The following is a 26,366-nucleotide window of genomic DNA, read 5'->3' as shown; positions in this document are numbered from 1 at the left end:
TGGGTGTGAAGCCGTTTTCGTTGGTAAAATGGGGCTGGGAAGATGCCAATCCAATTTGTGCCAGGCGCAAATTGAATTATTCGCCTTGCACACTATCTTCTTGGCTCGCCATACTGATCGGCGGGCACAGCGAGCTGGTAAGATCGTGTTCATAATGTCTAAATCAGGGTTATTGTGCATGTATATGGAATGCAGTGCGTGACTGGTGAGCTCTCTGAATTACACAAGAGATAGAGATTAAAATGAAGAAGAAAAAGTGTGCTTATGACAGGTGTCAGGTGGATAATTCAATGGAGAACCAGGCTGCATATAGAAGGTTCAGAGGGGAAATTGAAAAAGCAAATAAGGCAGAGAGAGAGACAGAATGAAGACAGACAGGCAGCTAGCAGAAAAGGCAATTGCAGAATCCTCAATAGGAATTTAAATAGTACAAGGATGGCAAAAGTAGGAGCAGAGCCAATTGGGGTCCAAAAAGAGGATTTATGCACGGAGACAGGAAATAACTGAGGTATTAAATTAATACTTTGCATCTGTCTTTACCAAGGAAGAAGGTGCTACCCAGGTCATGGTACATCAGGAGATAATTAATACACTAGAAGGATTTAAAATTGATAAGAAGGAGGCATTAAAGAGGTATTTAAAAGTTGATAAGTAACCAGGGCCAAAGGAGATGCATCCAAGGATACTGAGATTGAGAGTGGAAATTGTGGCCATAACATCCCAGTCTTTCTTAAGATTCAGGGATGGTGCCAGATGACTGGAGAATTGCAAATATTACATGCTTGTTCGAAAAGGGTGTAAATATAAACCCAGCAACCATAGAGCTGTCAGTTTAACATCGACAGGGCAGGGAAACATTAACTTAGAACTAAAGGACAAATATGAGTTAATTAAGACAACATGGATTTCTCAAGGGAAAATTGTATTTAACTAACTTGGAGCTTCTTGAAGTAACAGAGGGTTGACAAGGTTAATGCTGTTGATTGGTATACATGGACTTCCAAAAAGCATTTGAAACAGTTCCGCACAACAACTTGTAAACAAAGTTCCAGCCCACTGAATAAAAGGGAAAGTAGCGAATGGATTATTCCGGAATTGGCTGAGTGACAGAAAACAGAATAATGGTTAATGGATGTTTTTCAAACTTGAGGAAGGTTAGTAGTGGAGGTCCCCAAAGATCAATTTTGGGACCCTTGCTCTTCCTGAATATTAATAACTTTGACCTTGGTGCATAGGGCACAGCTTCAAAATCTGCAGATGATATGAAACTTGAAAGCATTGTGAACTGAGAGAAGAATAGTGCAGAACTTCAAAAGAACATAGACAAGCAGGTGGAATGGGTGGACAAGTGGCTGACGAAGTTCAATGTGGAGAAATGTGAAGTGATTAATTTTAAGTAGGAAGAGCAGGGAGATACAGTATAAAATAGGGAGCATGAACTCTGAAGGGGACAGAGGGACTTAGGTGTATATGTGCTCAAATCATTGAAGATGGCAGGCCAGGTTGAGAGCATGGTTAATAAAGCATATAGAATCCTGAGCTTTATTAATAGGGACATTTAATATAAGAGCAAGAAGGTTATGCTGAATTTGTTTAAGACACTAATTTGGCCTCAGCTGGAGTATTGCTTCCAGTTTTGGGCCCCACACTTTAGGATAGAGTGCAGGAAAGATTAATGAGAATACTTATAGATTAATTATAATATTAATTGTTATTAATTATAATACTTCCAGGGACTTCAGTTATGAAATTAGATTGGAGAAGTTGCGGCTGTTTTGCTTAAAGAAAAAGGTTGAGGGATATTCAAAATCACGAGGTGTCTGGAAAGAGTAGATAGGGAGAAACCTTTCAACTTGCGAAAGGATTGAGAAGAGGGTACAGATTTAAAGTAACTGTCAAAAGAAGTAATGGTGACATAAGGAAAAACTTTTTCACGCAGCGAGTGGTTAGAATCTTGAATGCATTGCCTGAGAGTGTGATGGAGGCAGGTTCAATCATCCATTCAAGAGGAAATGAGACTGTTATTTGAAAAGGAAGAATGTGCAGGGTTACGGGAAGAAGGAGGGAGAAGGAGGGAGGATGGCATTAAATGCTCATATAATGAGCTGAAATGACGCTGCAGCGATTTGGTGACTCTGGGAGTTGCCCCCTATCCCGCCCACTGATGTGGTGTAGTGCAAAGCTGCAAGACCAGGAGCTGAAAAAGGACATCCAGCAGGCCATGTCCAGCAGGCCATGTGCAGCAGCCTTCCAACAACCCTACAGGTAGCATTGCATAGGAGAACTAGGTTGGGCAAAGGCACCTGCAAGATAGGCACATAGGGAGCATGTAAAGGTGATTAGTTGACTTTTCTATGGAATATTGGATGGTTTGCTTTCAGCACTGTATCCAACAGGACAGGGTGACGGTCCTTCAAGAGAGCTGGTAAGATGTGCAACAGCTGTTCAATGGGAAACTGGATTTACACTTAGTGGCACCAGAGGCAGATGAGCCGAATATGGACAACCTGGCCAGAAAGGGGAGGTGGTGGTCATCTCCACCCTTCCTCACTCGATACCTGGTGATTAGAGCTCTGCCCTCATGATGGTGAGGTTGTGGAAACCACAACAAATCATCATACATGTCACGGTCAGTAATGAGGGCTTCTCCACAGCAGTCCATGCAGCAAGGACATTGCTTAAGCAGCCTAATAGGCTGCTGGATGACATTTTGTGTGGCAACATAACTCTCACTGTATTGCATGTTATGCACATGCACTTGGATTGCACAGCAGAATCATAAGCCAGATGGTGAATGGATTGCCCCGTCACCCAGCAGTCACCCTCTGCTTTCTCGCGAGGATTCAAATGCAGATGATACAGTGACTGCCTCAGAAAAAAGGTATCATGATTGCTGCCAGGATACTGAGCATTGGCCTGTATGATGCAGAGTATGGTTACATACCAGCTGGGCATTTGCCTGGTACTGAATGGTCTGAATTTACACGCAGCATCCACAAATCAACGTCTGTGCAGCCAAAGGCACCCTGCACTGTGGGGAAGTCTGGAATCCTGGTGAACACTCATACTGGCACTGCCCATCTATCTGGAAAGAGTATAATGTACTCAGCCTTCTGCACAGAGAGAGAGAGTTAGTCACCTCTCTTGGACAGTGTAACAGTGGATGCAAACTGCAGGAAGTTCCAAATGTCACCTGCTTCAGCTTTGGAGGAGCCAGATAAAAAGAAATCAATGGTCACATTTGCAGCCACTGGCAATGCTGTAGTGGATGTGACATCAGGCGGAGTGCTCTTTATCCTCCCTCTGTGAGCAGCCTGTCCACTTCTGTGCTGCCGGTGCTCATGCTCCCAGCCATGCTGCAAGGCAGGGGGGGAAAACAGAAACTACAGCTTCCACAGCTTGAGAAACAAAGCCTCGACCACGTGCCACACTTTTACTTGTAAACTTCACCAATTTCAAATTAGTAGTACAAACGCGATGAACTTCAATTAACTCACTAACAGCCAGTAGAAAATCAAACAACAATTAAACTGGAAGAAGCTGATGATCTCTTTAAATAGCATCGTTAGTCACGGGTGAGGTGCCTGAAGGTTGGAAAGTGGCAAATGTTGGGCCTTTGTTTAAAAAGGGCTGCAGGGAAAAGCCTGGGAACTACAGGCTGGTGGGTAAGTTGTTGGAAGGTATTTTGAGAGACAGGATCTCCAGGCATTTAGAGACGCAAGGACTGATTAGGGACAGTCGGCATGGCTTTGAGTGGAAAATCATGTCTCACAAATCTGATTGAGTTTTTTGAAGGGGTAACCAAGAAGGTAGATGAGGATAGTGTAGTTGATGTTGTCTACATGGACTTTAGCAAGGCCTTTGACAAGGTACTGCATGGTAGGTTGTTGCATAAGGTTAAAACTCACGGGATCCAGGGTGAGGTATCTAAATGGATACAAAGTTGGCCTCTTGACAGAAGCCAGAGGGTGGTTCTAGACGGTTGTTTTTCAAACTGGAGGCCTGTGACCAGCGGTGTGCCTCAGGGATCAATGCTGGGTCCACTGTTATTTGTCATTTATATTAATGATTTGGATGAGAATATAGGAGGCATGGTTAGTGAGTTTGCCGATGATACCAAGATTGGTGGCATAGTGGACAATGAAGAAAGTTATCTCCGACTGCAACAGGATCTTGATCAATTGTGCCAGTGGGCTTACAAATGGCAGATGGAGTTTAACTTAGATATATGCGAGGTGATGCATTTTGTTAGATTGAACCAGGGCAGGACTTACTCAGTTAATGGTAGGGCATTGGAGAGAGTTACAGAACAAAGAGATCTAGAGGTACATGTTCATAGCTCCTTGAAAGTGGAGTCACAGGTGGACAGAGTGGTGAAGAAGGCATTCAGTATGCTTGGTTTCATCGGTCAGAACATTGAATACAGGAATTGGGACGTCATGTTGAAATTGTACAAGACATAAGGCCACACTTGGAATACTGTGTACAGTTCTGGTCACCCTATTATAGAAAGGATATTATTAAACTAGAAAGAGTGCAGAAAAGATTTACTAGGATGCTGTCCGCACTTGATGGTTTGAGTTATGAGGAGAGGCTGGATAGATTGGGACTTTTTTCTCTGGAGCGAAGGAGGCTTAGGGGTGATCTTATAGAGGTCTATAAAATAATGAGAGGCATAGATCAGCTTGATAGTCAATATTTTTTCCCAAAGGTAGGGGAGTCTAAAACTAGAGGGCATAGGTTTAAGGTGAGAGGGGAGAGATACAAAAGTGTCCAGAGGGGCAATTTTTCCAACAGAGGGTGGTGAGTGTCTGGAACAAGCTGCCAGAGGTAGTAGTAGAGGCGGGTACAATTTTGTCTTTTAAAAAGCATTTAGACAGTTACATGGATAAGATGGGTATAGAGAGATATGGGCCAAATGCGGGGAATTGAGATTAGCTTAGGGGTTTAAAAAAAAAGGGCAGCATGGACAAGTTAGGCCGAAGGGCCTGTTTCCATGCTGTAAACCTCTGACTCTATGACACTGGTGGGTGAGGAGGGAGCTCCTCCCTTGCTGAAATTATGGTCAGCTATGCAGTGTTTGGGCATTCATTCCACTAAGCATTTTTTCTAATGAATACTCCCAGTGCCTGCACAAACAACCTACCCAAAATGGCATCCAGTGCATCGTGCAGCAGAAGCATGCAACTACAACTGGGATGCCAACTTGGACCCGAAACGGCACCTGTGGTGTCGAAAATATGGGCTTGGCGCAAGCAAATTTTGCGTTCAACATTTCAGTGGCTATGTATTGGAGATTGCAGAGAACAAAGATTTGGCAATGAAATCATAAGCCTGCTGCTCACAGTAACCTTGCAAAAAAGGGTTTGTTTTGCTAAATCAGCACAGTGATTCAATATTATAGACGGGGTTCAATGCACGGCATGTGTGAGCAGACAGTCTTAGTCAGGGTGGTTAACAGCATCACGACAATTAATCAACATGTCCGAGTTAGGAAGAGTGCAAGCAAACAACAGCTGATCCAGTGATCCCTTCACGTGTGGATGTTAGTGGGGGATTGGATCATGACTGTGATGCGAATCCACAGTTGAATAATCTGTCACCACACAACATCTGGGCTCAGGCAAGAGCAGCTACTAAAAGAAAGAACACAGAGTATCTGACACTGTGAATCCACACTTCAACAAAAGATTCCCTGCCTGACGCCTACCTATTTGCTTTCTTTGCTTTTCAAGAGGCAAAAACGAGGACAATAAAAGAAAGGGAACTTTTTCCTTCCCTCTAGTCCCTTGGCCATACAACTCTTGTGGCAGCAGGTAGCCAAGTCGGCAGAAATAGAAGCCCAAGGGTTGCTATCCCTTATTCATTCCCCTACCTTCATGAGACTTTTGTTCAAGAAAACTCTCAACTCCCACCTTTAAATCAAGCATGCAGCACAAAAGAAAAAGAAACTCACATTTTTCTCTTGATTCCAGCCACGCTGTTTGACTGCACCATTGTGGCAATGAAGTGGAGGATCTGCAGACAAGGTTATTTAGAGAATGTGAATAAATTTCAAATCATTGAATTATACAGCACCATTTGACCAATGGTGTCCACGCTGGCTAACTAGAAATAGAAAATAGGAGTAGGAGGAGGCCATTTAGCCCTTCGAGCCTGCTCCACCATTCATTATGGTGATGACTGATCATCCAACTCAATAGCCTGATCCTGCCTTCCCCCATATCCTTTGATCCCCTTTGCCCCAAGAGCTATATCTAACTCCTTCTTAAAAACATACAATGTTTTGGCCTCAGCTGCTTTCTGTGGTAGCGAATTCCACAGGTTTTCAAGTCTCTGGAGGAAGAAATTTCTCCTCACCTCAGTCCTAAAATGGTTTATGATTCCGATTGTGGACACCCTCCCCATCGGGAACATGCTTCCTGCATCTACCCTGTCTAGCCCTGTTAGAATTTGATAGGTTTCAATGAGATCCCCAGTCATTCTTCTGAACTCCAGTGAATGCAATCCTAACCGACTCAATCTCTCCTCATATGTCAGTCCTGCCATCCCAGGAATCAGTCTGTTAAACCTTTGCTGCACTCCCTCTAGAGCAAGAGCATTCTTCCTCAGATAAGGAGACCAAAACTGCACATAATATTCCAGGTGTGGCCTCACCAAGGCCCCATATAACTGCAGCAAAACATCTCTGCTCTTGTACTCAAATCCTCTCGCGATGAAGACCAACATACCATTTTGCCTTTTTTACTGCCTGTTGCACCTGCATGTTTACCTTCAGCGACTGGTGAATGCGGATACCAAAGTCTCGTTGCACATTCCCCTCTCAATTATGGCCAGATAATCTGCCTTCCCATTTTTGCTTCCAAAGTGGATTACCTCACATTTATCCATATTATGCAGCATCTGCCATGCATTTGCCCATTCACTCAGCTTGCATAAATCACATTGAAACATCTCTGCATCCTCCTCACAGCTCACCCTCCCACCCAGCTCACCCTCCCACCCAGCTTTGTGTCATCTGCAAATTTGGAGTTATTACATATAACTCCCTCATCTAAATCATTTATATATTGTGAATAGCTGGGGTCCCAGCATCGATCCCTGCAATATCCCACTAGTCACTGCCTGCCATTCAGAAAAATACCTATTTGTTCCTACTCTATTTCCTGTCTGCCAAATGGCTTTCTATCCATCTCTATAAATTACCCCCAATCCTATGTGCTTTAATGTTACATGCTAATCTATTAAGTGGGACTTTGTCAAAAGCTTTCTCAAAGTCCAAATAAACCACATCCACTGGCTCCCCCTCATCAACTCTACCAGTTACATCCTCGAAGAATTCTAGTAAATTTGTCAAGCATGATTTCCCTTTCATAAATCCATGCTGATTCAGTCCGATTCTACCACTGTTTCTAAATGCTCTGCTATAAAATCTTTGATAATGGACTCTAGTTCCATCTCTCTGTTTGTTCCCATAACCCTGCAAATTTGAAAGTTACCATTGAATTGGTTTCTACCGCTGTTTCAAAAAGTGCATTTCAGATCATTATTGGTAAGCAAGGGGTTATAGGTTATCGGGGGTAGGTAAGATGCTGATTTTAGGTTACTATTACATCAGCCATGATCTTAGTAAATGGCTGGGCAGACTCGAAGGACCAAATGACCTACTTCTGATCCTTTTTCATATAACAACTTGTTGCATAAAATAATTCTATCTCGTTCCTCCCCACCAAGTTGTTTTTGCGAATTAACTTAAATCTGTGTCCTCAGGTTACTAACCTTCCAGCTATTGCAAACAGCTGCTGCCAATCTATTCTATCAAAACCCTTTGTGATTTTGAACACCTCCATTTAATCTCCCCTTAATCTTCACTGCTCCAAGAAGAACAATCCCAGCTTCTCTAATCTCTCCACCCAAGTCCCTCACACCTGGTATCATAAAACCTTCTCTATATTCTTCAAGACCTTGACAACCTTCCTAAAGTGTAATATCCATAACTGGACACAATACTCCAGCTGAAGCCTAAAGAGTGAACCGCATGCTTGCTCTTAAACAGCCTTTGTTACGAGATTGACTATGCTTTGTCCCCTCTCACTAGCCTTTCCTGAAAACAGTATATGCTGGGTGGGTGATGATTTCTCAGGTGCTAGTCCCCCTCCTGAACTGGTCAGCACTGGAAAGCATTGAGACCAGGGTGGGTAGAGCAGTCCAGCTCAATCCTGAGGTGCATTTTCCAGCCTGAGAGAAGACAGACAGACTGGCACTGGACAACAGGTTCAGCAAGCTACTTCTCTTGTCCAAGCCAAAGGCACAGGGGCCTACTGTAGCATGTGAGATGAATTCACCACAGATGAATGATTAAATCTGGTTGCTGGCAAAGCCAATATTTTCCCAGACCAAGCTGTAGCTGAGACACAATGGTAATGATGGAACCTCTTCTTCAATTATAGAAGGAGATGTGGGAGGACATTCAGCCCATCGAGCCTGTACTCACCATAATCCCACCCAGGCCCTATCCCCATAATCTGTCATATTCACCCTGCTAATCCCCGACACTATAGGGCAATTTAGCATGGCTAATTAACCTAACCTGCACATTTTTGGAGTGTGGGAGGAAACCGGAGCTCCCAAGGAAACTCACACAGACATGGGGGAACGTGCAAACTCCACACGAAAAGAGAGAATTGGCTGTTCGAGCTCTTGAACCAAAGAAGTTTGCATGGTGAAGGTGATCCCACAATGCTATCAGCTAAGGGTTTCCAGGAACGATGAGGAACTAGCACCAAATATTTAAGTTTGAAAGATGTGACTTGAGGGATGCAGTTCACATGCACTTGCTGCCCTGCCTTTTTAGGTTCAAAAGATTGCAGGTTTGGAAGGTGCTGCTGAAGAGACGCTGAGAGTTGAGTGTGCACCCTGCAGTACATACTGCAGCCATGTTACATCACTGTTGATGGGAATAACACAATGTTTAAGTCACAGGATGGGGTGCCAATCAAGCCAATCAAGCAGAACGTGTTGGGCTTGAGTGTTGGAGTTGCACCTACTGAGGCAAGTAGACAAGCTTTGGGGTGTCAAGTGAGCCATCTGCTACAGAATGTCCAGCCTCTAACCTGCTTTAGTAGCATTTATATGGTCATCCAATTCAGCTGCTGGTTAATGGAGACTGATAGCGTTGTTTATAATGGCGCAAACCACCATTCCTGCACATGTAGATGCATTTCACACACTTGCTGAGCTTTTTTATTTAAATTGTTCCTGACAGTTTTGGACTGAAAAGAAATAGGTCAACTCCATTTAGTTAAAACATTCAATGACACACCTTACGAATAACTTTGTGCTGCTGCAGTTGCTTCTGTTTCAGGGTTGATATCTCCTTCCATAGTGCCTCATTTTCTCTGTGGAAAACAGACAAGAATCGGCATTAAGGACCGTGTTTAATAATCCGCTTACAATTGACAAAAGTAACTCTCATCCCCTACAAAAGCCAAAGTTGAGTATTTTATTCAAAGTTGCTAATTTTTTTCAACATTTTACCACCTTGAAAAGCAGAATATCACATTTCTGGTGATGCCGAGATTGCCAATTATTTCCGTGTGAAGCACTCAGGCAAAAAGGAGTCAACAATCATCCAGGTTTGGGCTGGGCAATGTTACTTTATGTTTGCATCTCCTTCAATCAACTTAGATTTTCGTTAGATGCCTTTTCTCTCCTCTGGGTGGAGAATAATTTTTTATCCCCTGCCAAGTCAAGATGGTCGTGCAAGCTGGCCACCAATACTGGTCTGTGCCTGAGCAGAAGCCAATGACATCATTTGCAGGAGGCACAGTGCCCGTTGGATATTATTCAGATCCTGAAGCCCTTTACCCTGTTTCTAAGCCACGTGGCAAGCCGGCAGTCGGGGCGTGGTCTCTCCACAGTTTCCAAGGATCAGGATGAGGATGTTTCTGATCCATCCAGTGATGGCTGCTATTCCATTTCTAACTCTGCAGCTTGTTGCCGGTGACAGACCCAGATTAAAGGCAAGAGGCTCCAGAACGGAAGATTCAGAAACTATGGGGAGGATGCAATTGCAAATGTTATAAAGAGACTGCTTTCCTTCAGTAAATTGTGCTAAATTGATGCTGCTGGTGCTGTAATATTTGTAATTCCAGGTTGTGATAACCATGCATGCGCCCTGTTGCACGATACCCCTAAAATGATGGTGATTGCACTTGCAACTATGCATGCACAGTATTGTGCAGCAAACTCAGCTTTTCTTTATTTTTCCGCAGCTTCTGCGGACTTGTTGCTCACATCCTTTTGACCTTAGTATTTTGAGGCTGACAAAGGGTCATCTGGACTCAAAATGTCAGCTCTTTTCTCTCCTTGCAGATGCTGCCAGACCTGCTGAGATTTTCCAGCATTTTCTCTTTTGGTTTCAGATTCCAGCATCTGCAGTAATTTGCTTTTAATGCCTGTTGAAAGCTGGGGGAAAGTGAGAAAGTTGTGTGCAACAATACCTATACGGGGCATATTTTTTCCAGATGTCGTTCGAGTTGTACGTGTGTTAACGGTAGCTCTGGTGCAATCAATATCAGTATTGAGCACACCTGTGGAAGTTGGAACCAGCTGTTAGCAGGTGAAGGGAGTGAGTCTGTTCTGCAGCATGAGAGGGTCCTTGAGAAAACACAGAATGTTCCAAGTGTTGATTGTGCTTGAAGAAAATCAGGATGTTTATTGAACTTTGCCTGCTAAAAATGTCAAGGATTCTGCACAAATGCGTGTATAGGTGAAGAGGATGCAAATAAAGGATTGAAATGATGCTAAATTCTATTGGTTGACAGTACACACCAAACCTAAGGCTACTGGTGCTTTAACTGGCATGTTCTCCCTCATTGGCTAAAAAGTTCAATAATTGACACTGTTCTGAGGAACTCTGTTAGAACATCATAGTGAAATTCACTGTGTCTGTGAAATTCCACTACAATTGTGCATGGCTTTGGTGAGACCAAATCTGGAGCACCATGTTCAGTACTGGTCTCCACATTTAAGTAAGGATATACTTGCATTGGAGGCAGTACAGCTAAGATTCATTAAATTGGGTTGTCCTATGATGAGAAGCTGTGTAACCAGGGTTTATATTCTCTGGAGTTTAGAAGAATGAGAGGTGAGCTCATTGAAATGTACAAGATTTTGTAGGGGCTTGATAGGGTGGATGTGAGGAAATTTTTCCACTGGTCAGGGAATCTGAAACACGAGGGACATGATCTCAGGATAAGGGGCCAATCATTTAGGACTGAGATGAGGAAAAATTACTTGGCTCACAAGGATTGTGAATCTTTGGAATTCTCTACCCCAGAGAGTTGAGAGTTCTCCACCGTTTGATACATTCAAGACTGCGATAGACAGACTTTTGGTCTTCCAGGGAATCAAGGGAAATGAGGAATGGACAGGAAGGTGGGGTTGAAACCCAAGATCAGCCATGATTACATTGAATGGAAGTGCAGGCTTGACAGGCCATGTGGTCTACTCCTGCACCTATTTCTTGGGTGTATGCATGGAGTGGTTACAATCAAGAATGCACTGCCTTAAAAGGGGGTAGGTCAGAGTTAATTATGGCTTTTAAAAGCTAATTAGTTAAGTATCTAAAGGGAAAAGATTTCCAGGGATACGGGGAAAGGGCCAGGGAATGGGACTTGCTAAAAACTGCTCTTCCAGAGAGCCGACATGAGCTTGACAGGCCAAATAGCCTCCTTAAGTGCCGGACCATTTTCTAACATGGCCAGGCAGCTTAACAATGGCGGTAGGTGAAAGAATGGAATCCCTAAATAAAGGGCAAAATTTAAAAAATAAAAATGTAATAATGAATAGCAAGCATGGATTTCAAAAAGGGAAGGTCTTGCTTGACCAAGCTCATTGAATCCTTTGTAAAGCTAACAGAACCACTAGATAAGGGTAATGCAATAGATGCAATTTATCTAGATTTCTAAAAGGCCTTTGATAACACGTTACAAAATAAGCTAATGAATAAAGTCGGGTCATGCTAACCCAGGAATGAGTAGCAGAATGGATTGCTAACTGGCTGCAAAACAGAACAAAAATGGAGAGTGGCTTTGGAATCAAAGACGTAATTCCGAACTTGGCAGATGACACCAAATAAGGGGATAGTCAATACGGAGAAGGACTGTAACAAATAAGACATTAATGAACTTGCAGGATTGATGCATAATTAGCAAATGAACTTCAACACAGATAAACGTGAGATATTATATCTTGGTAAGAAAAACAAGGTGGTGACATAATACTTGGAAAATAAGAGTTGAAGAGCAAAGAAATCAGAGTGTACAAATGCACAAATCACAAGAAGTTGCGACACAAATTAATAAGGCCACAAATAAAAAGCATATCGAGGTTCGTTTCTAGAGGGATAGAATTGAAAAGTAGCGAAATTGTGCTAAATTTGTATTGAACTTCAGGTTGACCACACTTGGAGTGCTTGCTCAGCTCTGGTCGCCATATCTTACAAAGAGGAGGTACTGGAGAGTCTGCAAAGACAACTTGCAAGGATATTCCATAGGGTCATGTCCATCAGAAAGGATAAACAGACTGAGTCTCTTCTCCTAAGAGAAATAGCCAAGGATGTGACCCAAGAGGTCTGTGAAAGAATGTACAGTTTTAATAGGGGAAGCATAAAGTGTTTGTTGCTACATGTGGGAAAAAGCAAAATTAGAGGATAGAATAACAAAATAGTCAGCCAAAAAAAATCAAATAAGGAATTCAGAAGCAACTCCTTTACCCAGTGAGTAGTGGGCATATCTAACTCACTACCACAGAATCTTGCTCAGATCAATGATATGAATGCGTTTAAGTGGAGGCGAAATTTCACCTATGAGGTAATTTTTTAAATTTATTCTTGGGACATAGGCGCTGCTGGCTGGCCAGCATTTATTGTCCATCCCTCCTGGCCCGAGGACAGTTGAGAGTCAACCACATTGTTGTGGCTCTGGAGTCACATGTAGACCAGATCAGGTAAGGACGGCAGATTTTCTTCCCTAAAAGGACATTAGTGAACCAGTTGGGTTTTTCTGGCAATCGACAATGGTTTTATGGTCATCAGTAGATTCTTAATTCCAGATATTTGTTGTTGAATTCAAATTACACCATCTGCCACGGCGGGATTCGAACCCGGGTCCCCAGAATATTAGCTGAGTTTCTGGATTAATAGTCGAGTGATAATACCACTAGGCTATCACATCCCCTGAAGAAAGTTAGTTGAGGAAAGATGGCAGAAGGTTTGAGTGAAGCATGGTCTGGTTGTGACAAACAGACTGTTGCTGTGCTGTATACTCTTATGCAATACAAGTGTCCTTGGACCAAACCACACTGAAGGTTATCCACCCCCCTCCCTTATTAGAATTATACCTAAATAGATCCCTGTCAGCATGGCTCTGAAACTAGAAGAGTCCTTCACTTCAGTTTCTTAAAAACCAGCATTTCTACTTTCCATTTGATGATATCTACATTTGTTTTTAAAAATGACCACCTTTTAATAGTCAGGATTGTGTTGTCAGCCAGGTCATGTTTTCCCTTCATCTGATGAATATCCGATAAGAGTTTCAACACATCTTGCTGCCTCAGTTTAAGGTCATCCACTCGACTCACAGAAACCTTTAATTTAAAAGAAAGGAATCATATCTCAGCAATTTATTTACATCTGTGCACTCATCTTACTAACAATGCACTTGTGGATCAAGCTCATCATCACATTATGATTTTGCAGGCTGTGTGCGCATTCTGCTCATTCAAATTTTTAAACTTTTTTTTCCAGAGCAGTAGCATTTTTATTGCCTCCTTTATTTAAGGCTTAGACACACCTCAGCCCCCCCCCCCCCCACCCCCAAACCCTCCACTGTCACCCCTGCCCCTCTAATAAAGATGTGATTAATGATACAGTATGATTCCACAAGCACTAGCAGCTGGCAGGTACCTTGTTCAAATGGACACTCAATGTACAAACGGACACTCAATGTACATACCTGCTCATCGACTGCCAGTAGATTAGTTGTCTATTTTGGAGGTACCACAGCAAAGTCCAATCGTATCCCTTATCTGATATCTCCGCAAGTTCTCTTTTTAATATTAGAAATACTGAATAGAAATCAGCAGTAAGAACCCTGGAAACTTCCTCTTTCTATACGCTCAGGGCAGTGCATACAAAAAAATATCCCACTCAGCTGTTCTCCAGAATAAGATCTCTTAACATAATGAACAATGTATTTTCAATGTTTTTACACTATTACAACACTACTTAGATAATCTTACAATCAGTACGTTTTAGCTAACATGTTGCCAAAATACCAAATGACCACATTTCCAACGCGAATTGAACAAAATGCAGAGGTGTGAAGAAAAATGTTAAATACATTGTATTGTGCATTGCTCCTTTTGCAGACTTCATTTATTTTCCAATTCTCTTGTGGTTACAGCTGAAAATGAATTAGTGTGTTTGCACCTTAAGGAACAGCAATATACTTCATAAATGTACCTACTTTCCACTTCCAAAAAGAACACACAGTACCCATCATTAATCTCAGATGGCTTGTCTTCAAGCTGTAAAAGACTACGATAGATCGTCTGTTTGCATGCACCAAATTTGTCAGCAGTGGGAAAGTTGCCATGCCACCAATCAGATGCCCAATTGAGTATTTAAGGGATCAATTAAGGGCTTTTTTCCAACTCCACAGGCATTTTGCCTGCATAAGAACAACTTGCTATTGTGTGAGGAGACCACAAAGTGAAGCCTGGTAGCATCATGGTGGCTCCGGGGTGGTGCCTTTTTGGACACTCCATAGCGCACAGAGTGCCCCTCGTGGCAGTAACAGTTGCACCCCTCCACACAATGTCACCACCTGTGCCAAACAATCCCCCATCCCCAGATTGTGAGCAATGGCATCGCTCAAACAGCCAGCCCTCTGATTGGATCAGCCGCTTTTGGGGGCAGGTCACAGACTTTAATTGGGACAGCAGCCCCAGCAGCAGCCAAGTTAATTGGTCATCACTTGGATGGCCTGAGAAATGTGCTTCCCCAGATCCACTGCTAGCAAAACAGGAGTCATCTTCAGCCCCAAGACTTCAGTCACAATGGAAAATTTCAATCCTCTGTTTCCTCTCAAGTCCATCAACTCATTACCCCATACAAGGTAACAAGAGTCCAACACTGCACAGTCCAAATTTTTGCAAGATTTGAATACTATTCAAAATCTTGGAGGATCTTCTTAACACTTCCCTAAGACTTAGAATATCTGGTAAGGCAAATCCTTTTCCCTGCTCCAATCTCCTGCTCTCTCTCTGTAATAACCATATATTGACAAAACACAAAGGCAGCTAAGGTCCCTGTAAAGCTGAACTTCTCACTTTTATTTGAAGCTTCAAATCAGTATTGTACACGCTCCTTCTCCTCCCACCCAAACTGTGTTGTGATTAAGACTATTCAAACACTTTGCCAGAAGCTCAGAACCCGTACCTCCAAGTGATATCTGAATTTGAATCTGAAGAGACAAAAATGACGTATAAAGTCATAGTCCTAGCTAGTTACAGGAATTGCCTGTGAGGTGAATTAAACTCATCAATAAGGGTAAAGTTATGTTTGTTATTTTTCATTTAACAAAGAGTAATAAGAAATAAATTCAAATTCACCAAAAAATATATTGATAGCTGACAGACCACATATAGAGTAAACCAATTGCTAATTTACAACTGGTATCATCTCAAGAAGATCAGAGGAACATGCAAGATCACAGAATCCAGTACACATAGCGAGGATTCTTACTGCTGTGGACCAAGTCACAATTTAACATAATTAGATACTGGGTGGCAAGGATTTTCTACTGGCCATACAGATGTGATGTCTTCCCATGGGTATAATTGTGAGGTGCAACCCCCAAACGAATATCTAATGATCCAAATTCTATAGCCAGCACTCAGGTACAGCATGTAATAGAGTCCTAATCTACCATTTTGATTCTAAGTGCTGAAACTGGGAGTATTTCAGATTCGACTTTTAGACCAGATCTTAGGTGCCCCCATATGCACTGTGCCTGAAAAAATATCAGCAAGTCCAAATCATGCTGAACAAGCCTGTGGGCAGGGCTTAACGTGCCCGAAACCCTGCAGCTCCGATCAGCGCTTCCAACTGCGTATGCACAGAAAAAAATTTGATAAGAATGCTGCTCCCCTGCCACATCCCTCCCGGGCCGGATAATGCCCCCACCCCCCAACATTACTGACCCCCTTATCCCCCCACCCTCTCCACCACCCAGACTGATCGCCCCCCCCCCCCCACCCCGATCTCAAGCAGAGAGCCCTCGGATGCTCAGCATTTATCTCCTCACTAACCCACACTGATGCAGCGCCCGAATCGGACTTATGTAGAGCATCAATTCTGGATGGGCGAACACGGTGGTAAAGGGGGAAGTGCCGGTAAAGTTGGGTGTGCAGCTCATTAAGTTAATTTAAATGCATGCAGATACATGTAAATGGCCATCGCGCCCATTTCGGGCACGGTTCCGATCGCGGCCATTTTCAGGTCTTGGCAAAGGGGGAACTGGCGCAGAGGCGGGCACGGATCACGCTACTCGCCTCACGCCCGACTTTACTAAGTTTTCGCACCCAAAAAGGAACGCAAGGCAATGGTAAAGTCGAGCCCACAGAGTTTAACAGCACAGAAGGAGGCCCTTCAGCCCATTGCATCTGTGTCAGCCATTGAGCACCTAACTATTCTAATCCTATTTCCCAGTACTTGGAATGTAATCTTGTGTGCTATGGTATTTCGAGTGCTCCTTAATTGTTGTGTGGGTTCCCATCTCAACCACTCTTTCAGACAGTGAGTTCCAGATTCCCACCACCCTCTTGGTTGAAAATGATTTTCCTCAAATCCTCTCTTAAATCTCCTGTCCTTTATCTTAAATCTACGCCCCCTGGTTATTGATCCCTCCACTAAAGGGAAATGTTTCTTCCTTTCTACTTACATAATTTTGTACACCTCAATCAGATTCCCCCTCAGCGCTCTGACAAAGAGTCATCCAGATTTGAAACATTAACTCTGTTCTCTCTCCACAGATGATCAGACCTGCTGAGATTTTCCAGCATTTGCTGTTTCTGTTCCAGATTCCAGCATCTGCTTTTATCTCGGTCTTTGCTGCTCTAAGGGAAACAACCCCAGCCTAAACAGCCTCTCTTCATAACTGAAACACTCCAGCCCAGGCAACATCCTGGTGAATCTCCTCTGCACCCTCTCTAGTATAATCACATCCTTCCTATAGTGTGGTGACCAGAACTGCACACAGTACTCTAGCTGTGGCCTAACAAATGTTTTATACAGCTCCATCATAACCTTCCTGCTCTTATATTCTATGCCTTGGCTAATAAAGGCAATATGCCTTTTTAACCACCTTTTCTACCTGTCCTGCTACCTTCAGGGATCTTTGGACGTGCACCCTAGGATCCTCTGGTCCTCGGTATTTCCTAGCATCCTACCATTCATTGTGTGTTCCCTTGCATTGTTAGTCCTCCCAAAATGCATCACCTCACATTTTTCAGGGTTAAATTACATTTGCCACTGTCCTGCCTATCTATATCGTCCTATAATCTAGAACTCTCCTTCTCATTATTTACCATACCACTAATTTGTGTGTCATCTGTGAATTTACTGATAATACCCCCAACACACATTCGTGTCTAGATCATTAATGTACACTACAAACAGCAAGGGACCCAGCAGCGATCCCGGCAGTACACCCCTTGACACAGGCTTCCAGTCACAAAAACAACCTCTGAACCTGCCCTGCACCTAGGCCAATTTTGGATCCAATTTGCCGAATTGCCCAGGATCCCATGGGCTCTTAACTTCTTGATCAGTCTCCCATGTGGGACCATGTCAAAAGCCTCATTGAAGTCCATGTCGACTGCATCAACTGCACTGCCCTCATTAACACACCTAGTCACCTTGTTGAAAAATGCAATCAAATTTGTTAAGATACAGAATAAACCTTCCATTATACTGTCCCACCTGTGTTACAGTTCACTCAGGGAATCAAAGTTGCTGTGACAGCATGTGCTTGCTGTAGACTGGAGCTAGGGATTGTGATTGAAGAGACTTCAACTCTCTTTCCATCGTATGAATCTCTCCTCCTGCCGCCTGCTATTGGGGAGTGTTGGAAGGATTTACAGGTTGATATTCAACCTGTTTGACAGCATTATGAATGCACCTCTCTCAGCCATTAGGTTCTGGGGTGAAGCCTGAATCTGGAGCTTCGGACTGAGGCACAGGGAAATTAGCCACTGCGTCACCAAGACAGCCAGTGTTTAATCACAGTAAACCATTTAACGCTGCTCCAAGCCTCAGCTCCAATCTCAAGTGACAATTAAAATCTGTCTCAAGTACTACAATAATGTCTGATTGCTAATGAATCATTTCAGCCACAGCTCCGACAGCTCTGGTCGCCCAGGTAATAGGATTTGTTTGTACACAGATTCATGCAAAAGGTTCCCAATGAACCACAAATGAGTAACATTTACCTTCCTCTTGATGTGGTCCAGTAACTGAGGTTCTCCTTGTCGGAAGCGTGGGTGCTGAAACTCAATTATATCATCCAAATCTCGGGGCAGACCCACACCTATGTGAACCACTTTGTGAAAACCATCTGTTATAGAACAAAAAGAGATGGGGTGTCATCAACAAAAGTAGAACTTTATTTTACATGCAAACATACAAATCAGGAGCAGTAGGCCACTCAGCCCCTCAAGCCTGCTCCACCATTTAATAAGATCATGGCTGATCTGTATGGAACTTCGACCCCACATTCCTGCCTAACCCCGATAACCTTTCATCCCCTTGAACCCATTTAGCTCTGCTTTAAAAATATTCAAAGACTGCTTCCACTGCCTTTGAGGAACAAAGTTCCAAAGGCTCACGGTCCTCAGAGAAAAAACTTCCCATCGGTCTTGAATGAACGACCTCTTATTTTTTTATATAAAACCCCCTCAGGGTTTTATAGGTTTCGACTAAGTCGCCTTTTACTCTTCTGAACTCTAGTGGATACAAATCTAACCTCTCCAATCTTTCATCATAAGACAACCATCCAATCCTGGTATTATTCAATTAGTAAACCTTCTCTAAACTGCTTTTAATGCATTTAGATATTTCCCTAAATAAGGAGACCAGTACTGTACACAATATTTCAGACGTGGTCTCACCAATGCCCTGAACAACTGCAGCATAGCCTCCACACTTTTGTAATCAGTTCCCCTCACAATAAATGATAACTTTCCCAATTACTTGCTGAAGTTTTTGTGATTCATTCACTACAACAACCAGCTCTCTCTGTACCTCGGAGCTCTGCAACCTCTCACCATTTAAATAACGTTCTTTTTTATTCTTCCTGCCAAAATGGGCAATTTCACATTTGCCCATCTAATACTCTATTTGCCAGATTTTTGCCCATTTACTTTACCTTTCATAGCCTCCTTATGTCCTCTTCACAATTTACTTTCCTACATATCTTTGTCGTTAGCAAATTTAGCAACCATACCTTCAGTCCCTTCACCCAAGTCATTTATAAATTATAAAAAGTTGAGGTCTCAGCAATGATCCTGTGGCACATCACTCCTCACATCCTGCTCAGCTAGAAAGACCCATTTATACCAACTCTCGTTTCCTGTTAAAGAGCAAATCTTCTATCCATGCCAATATATTACCCTCTACACAATGAGCTTTTACTTTATGCAATAACCTTTGATGTCAAATGCCTTCTGGAAATCGAAGTCCAGTACATCCATCGGATCCACCTTGTTGACTCTGCCTGATTGCCGGGTCTTCCGGCCACTAAATTGCAAGTTACATTACATTAAAAACAAGTCCTCTAGCCCTTTCATTCCAGGCCTTGACTAATCCACAGCAAGGCATTTCAAGTATGGCACTGTTATATTCAGATCAATTCTCTGGATTTTGCTGAGCAGATTTCGCTCGTGTTGGCTGTCGATTCTCTCCAGCCATTTTCAATGCACCCTCCTCTTCCAGATTTCTGATAGGACTGCCTTTCTTGTCAGTTGCCCTCACACAGCCCTGGGTTTCTCTGCAAGCTGAGCACTTTGGCCCGAATGATCTGTACCCCACAGTTTCTGGCTATATCACAACTTGTCTGAAACTGACAAAAAGGTGAGACATCAAACAAGGAGCACTAACACTCCCTCCATTGGCTCTGTACCACTCACCATAACTTCAAATAGGTTTCTCCAGTCAGCCCAGGCCTATTAGCTTCCATTTCTCTCCCTGGTTCTTACTCTCGTCCTTAGTTTTGTTGCCTACATTCCCTCACACACTTGGGCAGCACGGTAGCACAGTGGTTAGCACTGCTGCCTCACAGCTCCAGGGACCCAGGTTCGATTCCCGGCTTGGGTCACTGTCTGTGTGGAGTTTGCATGTTCTCCCTATGTCTGCATGGTTTCCTCCGGGTGCTCCGGTTTCCTCCCACAATCTGAAAGATGTGCTGGTTAGGTGCCAGAGTGTGGCGACTAGGGGAATTTCATAGTAACTTCATTGCAGTGTTAATGTAAGCCTTACTTGTGACTAATAAATAAACTTTTTTTGGCTTTCACAGAATCGTCACAATGCAGAAGGAGACCATTTGGTCCACCGCGTCTGTTGTTACTGCCCTGGTTGCGCTGCTGTTCCTTCATCAATTTCTCTTTTACTCAGAACTTTTCCACACTTGGGCCTGGATTTTCATCACCAAGGCAGGTAGAGGGAGTTAGAAAATTTCCCAGCACATCCTTTGGAGGGTGTGCTAGATCTATTCGGGCCCACTAACCTCAAAGAGTAAAGAGGCAGTAACAGGGGTTGCTGAAAGCCATGGTGGTCTGTTTCAAAGGTCCCCCACTTCCATGCTCCTGGTCTTTGTCCCAGTTTTAATATAGATGGCGAAAACAAAGAACAGCGTTCTGGCCTTCACCCCTCTCTAACCCCACATATTTCCCATAAGTCATCCATGCCAATTCATGCCCCTGCAGCCATCACCATAACCCCTCATACCCTCCATGTCAAGCTACAGAACAGCCGTTCCAACAAATGAGTGAATGCCTGGGCTCTCAAACCACTTGTTTTCTCACTTTTTCAAGTATCTTTGCTTCCAGTTAACTCCAGCCCCCCATCGAGTTATTGAAATATTTTCATGTGAAACTACACTCAACCAATAGTTTCCTTTAGCCAAAATGTATTTTTCTCAGGATTAAATATATTTTTTAAATTGTCTGCAGCTAATCATTATTCTATATCTTCTTTTGCTGAATGAGAGTCATCCAGATTATAAATCTGGCTGGTCTAAACTTGGTTCATTTTCTCAATCATTAGATTAACCCACTTTAGCTTTCTAAATGACCATTGTATGTTGATTATCTTGCCGATAAATACAACACAAATAATCATTTCGTGCCCAGTTCAATGAAAATGGTCAACATGCACGAATCACCATCACAGCCTATCATAGAAAGGATATTATTAAACTAGAAAGAGCGCAGAAAAGATTTACGAGGATGCAACCGGGACTTGATGGATTGAGTTATAAGGAGAGGCTGGATAGACTGGGACTTTTTTCTCTGGAGCGTAGGAGGCTGAGGGGTGATCTTATAGAGGTCTATAAAATAATGAGGGGCACAGATCAGCTAGATAATCAATATCTTTTCCCAAAGGTAGGGGAGTCTAAAATTAGAGGGCATAGGTTTAAGGTGAGGGGGGAGAGATACAAAAGTGTCCAGAGGGCCAATTTTTTCACAGAGGGTGGCGAGTGTCTGGAACAAGCTGCCAGAGGTAGTAGTGGAGGCGGGTACAATTTTGTCTTTTAAAAAGCATTTAGATAGTTACATGGGTATAGAGGGATATGGGCCAAACGCGGGCAATTGGGATTAGCTTAGGGGTTTTTAAAAAAAAGAGTGGCATGGGCAAGTTGGGCCGAAGGGTCTGTTTCCATGCTGTAAACCTCTATGACTGCCTTAGGGTGCGATCTTACGAAACAAAAGTGCCAAACGAGCGAGAAAATGGGAGAGTTTCAGACCTGTCTTTTGGGTGAGCCGAAGGTAACCGGTGAAACCGGCTGCAGACTGCTTGAACAGCAGTGCGCAGGCACCGTCATCTCCCAGCGAACTGAGAGACCTCCTGCCATCCTACCCCAACATCATTGGCGGCAGTACAACCACATCCCCCCCGCCCCCCCACGCCAGTGACCTGTGCTGCCACTGGGATATTGGGATTCTCCCAATGGGTTCCCCGTCACAAGCCCTCCGCGGCCCACCCTGTGCCACAAACCTGATTTTTCACCTCTCGCGCAATCTTAAGGTCACACCCATTGTTTTACAGTGGCAGATCAAATCAAATTCACTTTAATTACACAAGATTTCTAGATTTTCTAGGATTTTGGAGATTGTATTCTGCGATGCCATGTAAAAAACTGAATGAAAACTGCAAATCCTTAGCCTTCACTATCTTACACCCCATCCAAAACAAATAAACTTCAGCGCTCCAAATGTACTTACACATGTTGAGTTGCCTGACAAAGCTTGCCATATTGTTGTGCTTGAAGTACATGGGGAGGATTTCTTTAGCAAAACGCCTCTCGTTGGACACCTGAAAACAGGTGCCATTCTGCAAACATTAAAAACAGTAACCATCAGGCACACTCTCACAGCTCAAATGAATAAACTTGTCATGTACAAATACAAAAATCAGATAATAGGAGGGAGACGCAGCAATTCAGAAAACGGAGTCATGGAATGGAAGTTCAAATTTCCCATCCTGCTGTGTGTCACACAGTTGATGAATTCTACACAAATATGGAAATACAGCTCATAATCAAGTTATGTTTTTTTTTAAATCCATTTTTTCCCCTTTTGGTTAGCCTTTGAAGCATGTACAATGTGATCTATATGCAAATATAGATATATATTTACTGGTTTGTCCTATTTAACTTTGGTGGACCTGGAGTGATTGAAAGTGTGGTCCTGCTGCTGCTACTTAATTGATGGATAAATCCCACATAACAAGATCAACCTCTGTTGATGTTTGTTGGTTGAGATATATACAAAATAAATGGGAGAGGCTTTCTCTGGTCCCTGATATTCCCATGAAGGGAAAAGTATTTGGACACAAGTGTACACGGTGGATTACTACAGTGAGTGACTTCTATGGAGTACACGAATAATGTGTCGCTACTGTGCCTTTAAGGAATGTATTTTAACCATGTTTCTCTGCAGTTCTTTTAAGAGGGCTTGGCCTTTTGTGCTTGTTGCTGTACTTCTGTTCCTGTATCTTTCATGGTTGCTGTAGCAGGACAATTGCAGCTATGTTTATTTTTAATTTGGGCCTATTGCAATGTCCTGGAGTTTTACAACCCTTTTGAATTGTCTGGTTTGTGACTAATTGACAGGTCAAGGTCAGGTGGCTCCTTTATAGGGAAATCCAGAGTTACTTTCAGTTTGGCTAGTTAGAAGCTGTTTGGAATCCAGACTGAAGAGAGTGTTTTTGTCTCTCTAGCTAGGTAGTAACTCGAGGCAGGAAGTGCCTCTGTCTCTTGCAGCATGCTGAAAGTATCAGGGCCGGAAGGCCTCAACAGATTCAACTCACCATCCAAAGGAGTAAACCTTGTGCATTAACCTTTTTGTGTGGCACCCTATCAAATGCCTTCTGGAAATCCAGATACACTACATCTACAGGAGCCCCATTATCCACCTTGCTTGAAGAACTCAAGCAAATTAGTCAAACATGATTTACCTTACATAAGACCATGCTGACCGTGACGTATTGCATTTTGACTTTCTAAACGTCCTGTTATTACTTCCTTAATAATTTCCCCAATGACAGATGTTAAACTAATTGACTTATAGTTTCCTACATTTTGCCTCCCACCCTTTTTGAATAATTAGCATTTTTTCAATCCACTGGAACCTTTCCTGCCCCCAGGGAATTTTGAAATTTTATAACCAATGGATCCACTAACCCCAATGCCACTTCCCTGAAGGCCCTAGGATACAGGCTGTCAGGCCCCAGGGACTTGCTTGCCTTCAATCGCAATAGTTTGCTCAATACCTTTCCCCCGAATGATAATAGTTCTATGTTCCTCCCTTTCTATAACCTCTGCATTTTCTATTACTGTTGGGATGGTTCTCCTGTCCTCCTCAATATTCTTCCAGAATTCCAAGATTCTGCCTGTGGGGAATGTGGTAAATCTATATGCTTAATATTAATTCATCTTTTTATTTAAATGTACAAAGAACAAAGAATAATACAGCACAGGAACAGGCCCTTCGGCCCTCCAAGCCCACGCCGCTCCCTGGTCCAAACTAGACCATTCTTTTGTATCCCTCCATTCCCACTCCGTTCATGTGGCTATCTAGATAAGTCTTAAACGTTCCCAGTGTGTCCGCCTCCACCACCTTGCCCGGCAGCGCATTCCAGGCCCCCACCACCCTCTGTGTAAAATACGTCCTTCTGATATCCGTGTTAAACCTCCCCCCCCCCCTCACCGTGAACCTATGACCCCTCGTGAACGTCACCACCGACCTGGGAAAAAGCTTCCCACCGTTCACCCTATCTATGCCTTTCATAATTTTATACACCTCTATTAGGTCACCCCTCATCCTCCGTCTTTCCAGTGAGAACAACCCCAGTTTACCCAATCTCTCCTCATAACTAGGCCCTTCCATACCAGGCAACATCCTGGTAAACCTCCTCTGTACTCTCTCTCTGAAGCCGCCACGTCCTTCTGGTAGTGTGGCGACCAGAACTGGACGCAGTATTCCAAATGCGGCCGAACCGCATGAACTATAGTTTGTGACTATAGTTAATTTTATAAAGGGAGTCCCAATCAATGTATATGAAATGCCAAGGGCAGTTCAGTATAAGGTCAAAAAACCTGAAGCATTACAACTGTTTCCTTGATTTCTCCATCAGAATCTCCAGAATCAAAAATAGATGCAAAGCAGACACAAAGTACAACACAATAAGAGGAGGTGGGGAGCGCCACATTCTAACCCCTCCTGGTAAAGAGGTTTCTCCTGAATTCCCTCGTGAACTTATTAGTGACTATCTTACATTTATTACCCCTACATCTGATCTTGCCCACAAGTATAACATATTTTCTAAATTTATCCCATCAAGTTCTTTCATAATCTGCTAAGTCTTTTGAGATGGGTATAACCTCTCAGTGCTGGTATGGTCATTCTATTTTTTAACCCTTAAAAAATATAGAGAACAGAGTTGGGCAGACACAGGCACACATACAGTTTCAAAGTACAATTTTGTAAAACAAAATCTCTCATTTCAGGAAAAAGCATTATAAGTGGCAAGATGTAACTGCAGTACCAGTTACACATACAGATGGCGCTATGTTAAAAATCCTATTGCATGTTGCACAGTAATTCTCACTCCAGCCATTGTCTCAGTTTTTATGCAATTCCATTATAATACCACTGGGTGGCAATGCATAGAAATGTTTGCAGGTTTCCAAGTCCAATGTTAATACTAAAGTGGAGGAATCAGCTGCTGGATTGTAAACTAATGCTGTCACACCATACCAGGGGGTAACCGCTTCCTCACAAAATTCCCTCTACTTCGATGGGCCTTTTCTACCCCCCTCCCCACCCCCACATACTCGGTGACCAAAGGCAGGAGTCTAGGGGGAAGGGCAGTTGAAGGCAGATGTGATAAAATCTCCTGGAATATGTGCAGTCAGAGCTGACAACCTTACTAAAACACCCAATCATTGGCTCCCTGCACAAACCCACAGGAGTGCGAGTTTCCGGAGATGGCCTGACACATCTCAACAGTTCATCCCTCTCCATATGGGCATGGTGTCATGGAAAGGTGGACCAATTTGGCTTTAGAAGAGGTTTCAGTGTGAAACAGGATGACAAAAACATGAGAAATAGATCCGAATGCACAGAGGGAATCTTGAACAAGGTCATTTGCTGCTTCCGTACAGAGCTTTCTGAAAATGTCTGCTGCATAGCAGATGTAGAAATGCCATGCATGAAGTTGATAAACAACCTTTTCTGTCTCACCATAAGCTCAATTCACTGTCTTTATTTTTTCCTCTCACCTTCCTTTTGGCTCCCCTCAGCTCAAACTGCTATTTACAGGAAAATAACACATTGAACTTCTGCTGATACCACTGATCAGCTGGGCATTAGAAAGTGTTAAGAGAGCCATGAACTGACTTGATCATTTATCTTTCCTCCTTCGTTAAAAGGAAGGCTCCTGCTTGCATCAAATCCAAGCCAATGTGTTGCAGCCTCAACACAAGAAAATGGTGTTGAGGGCAGGGCAGCTGGTGAAAATA

The 26,366-nt window shown here is 43.1% G+C and overlaps 1 protein-coding gene across 5 annotated transcripts in view; it reads right to left on the bottom strand.

The window, feature by feature from the left end:
• Positions 1-26,366, bottom strand: part of LOC144492861 (heat shock factor protein 1-like) — a 62,093-nt gene that overhangs the window by 17,975 nt on the left and 17,752 nt on the right. For all 5 annotated transcript variants that reach the window (XM_078211394.1, XM_078211389.1, XM_078211390.1 and 2 more), the window contains exons 2-6: positions 22,567-22,675; positions 18,559-18,683; positions 13,526-13,650; positions 9,323-9,398; positions 5,957-6,018 (exon numbers count right to left, since the gene is read on the bottom strand). In XM_078211394.1, coding sequence (XP_078067520.1) covers positions 5,957-6,018; positions 9,323-9,398; positions 13,526-13,650; positions 18,559-18,683; positions 22,567-22,618 — 440 coding nt within the window. In that variant the 5' untranslated portion in view covers positions 22,619-22,675. The remainder of the gene's footprint in view (positions 1-5,956; positions 6,019-9,322; positions 9,399-13,525; positions 13,651-18,558; positions 18,684-22,566; positions 22,676-26,366) is intronic.

This window comes from Mustelus asterias, chromosome 4 (assembly GCF_964213995.1).
Source record: "Mustelus asterias chromosome 4, sMusAst1.hap1.1, whole genome shotgun sequence".
Taxonomy (NCBI): Eukaryota; Metazoa; Chordata; class Chondrichthyes; order Carcharhiniformes; family Triakidae; genus Mustelus; species Mustelus asterias.
The sequence above is the reverse complement of the archived record's forward strand: the minus strand, read 5'-3'. Positions and strand labels throughout refer to the sequence as shown.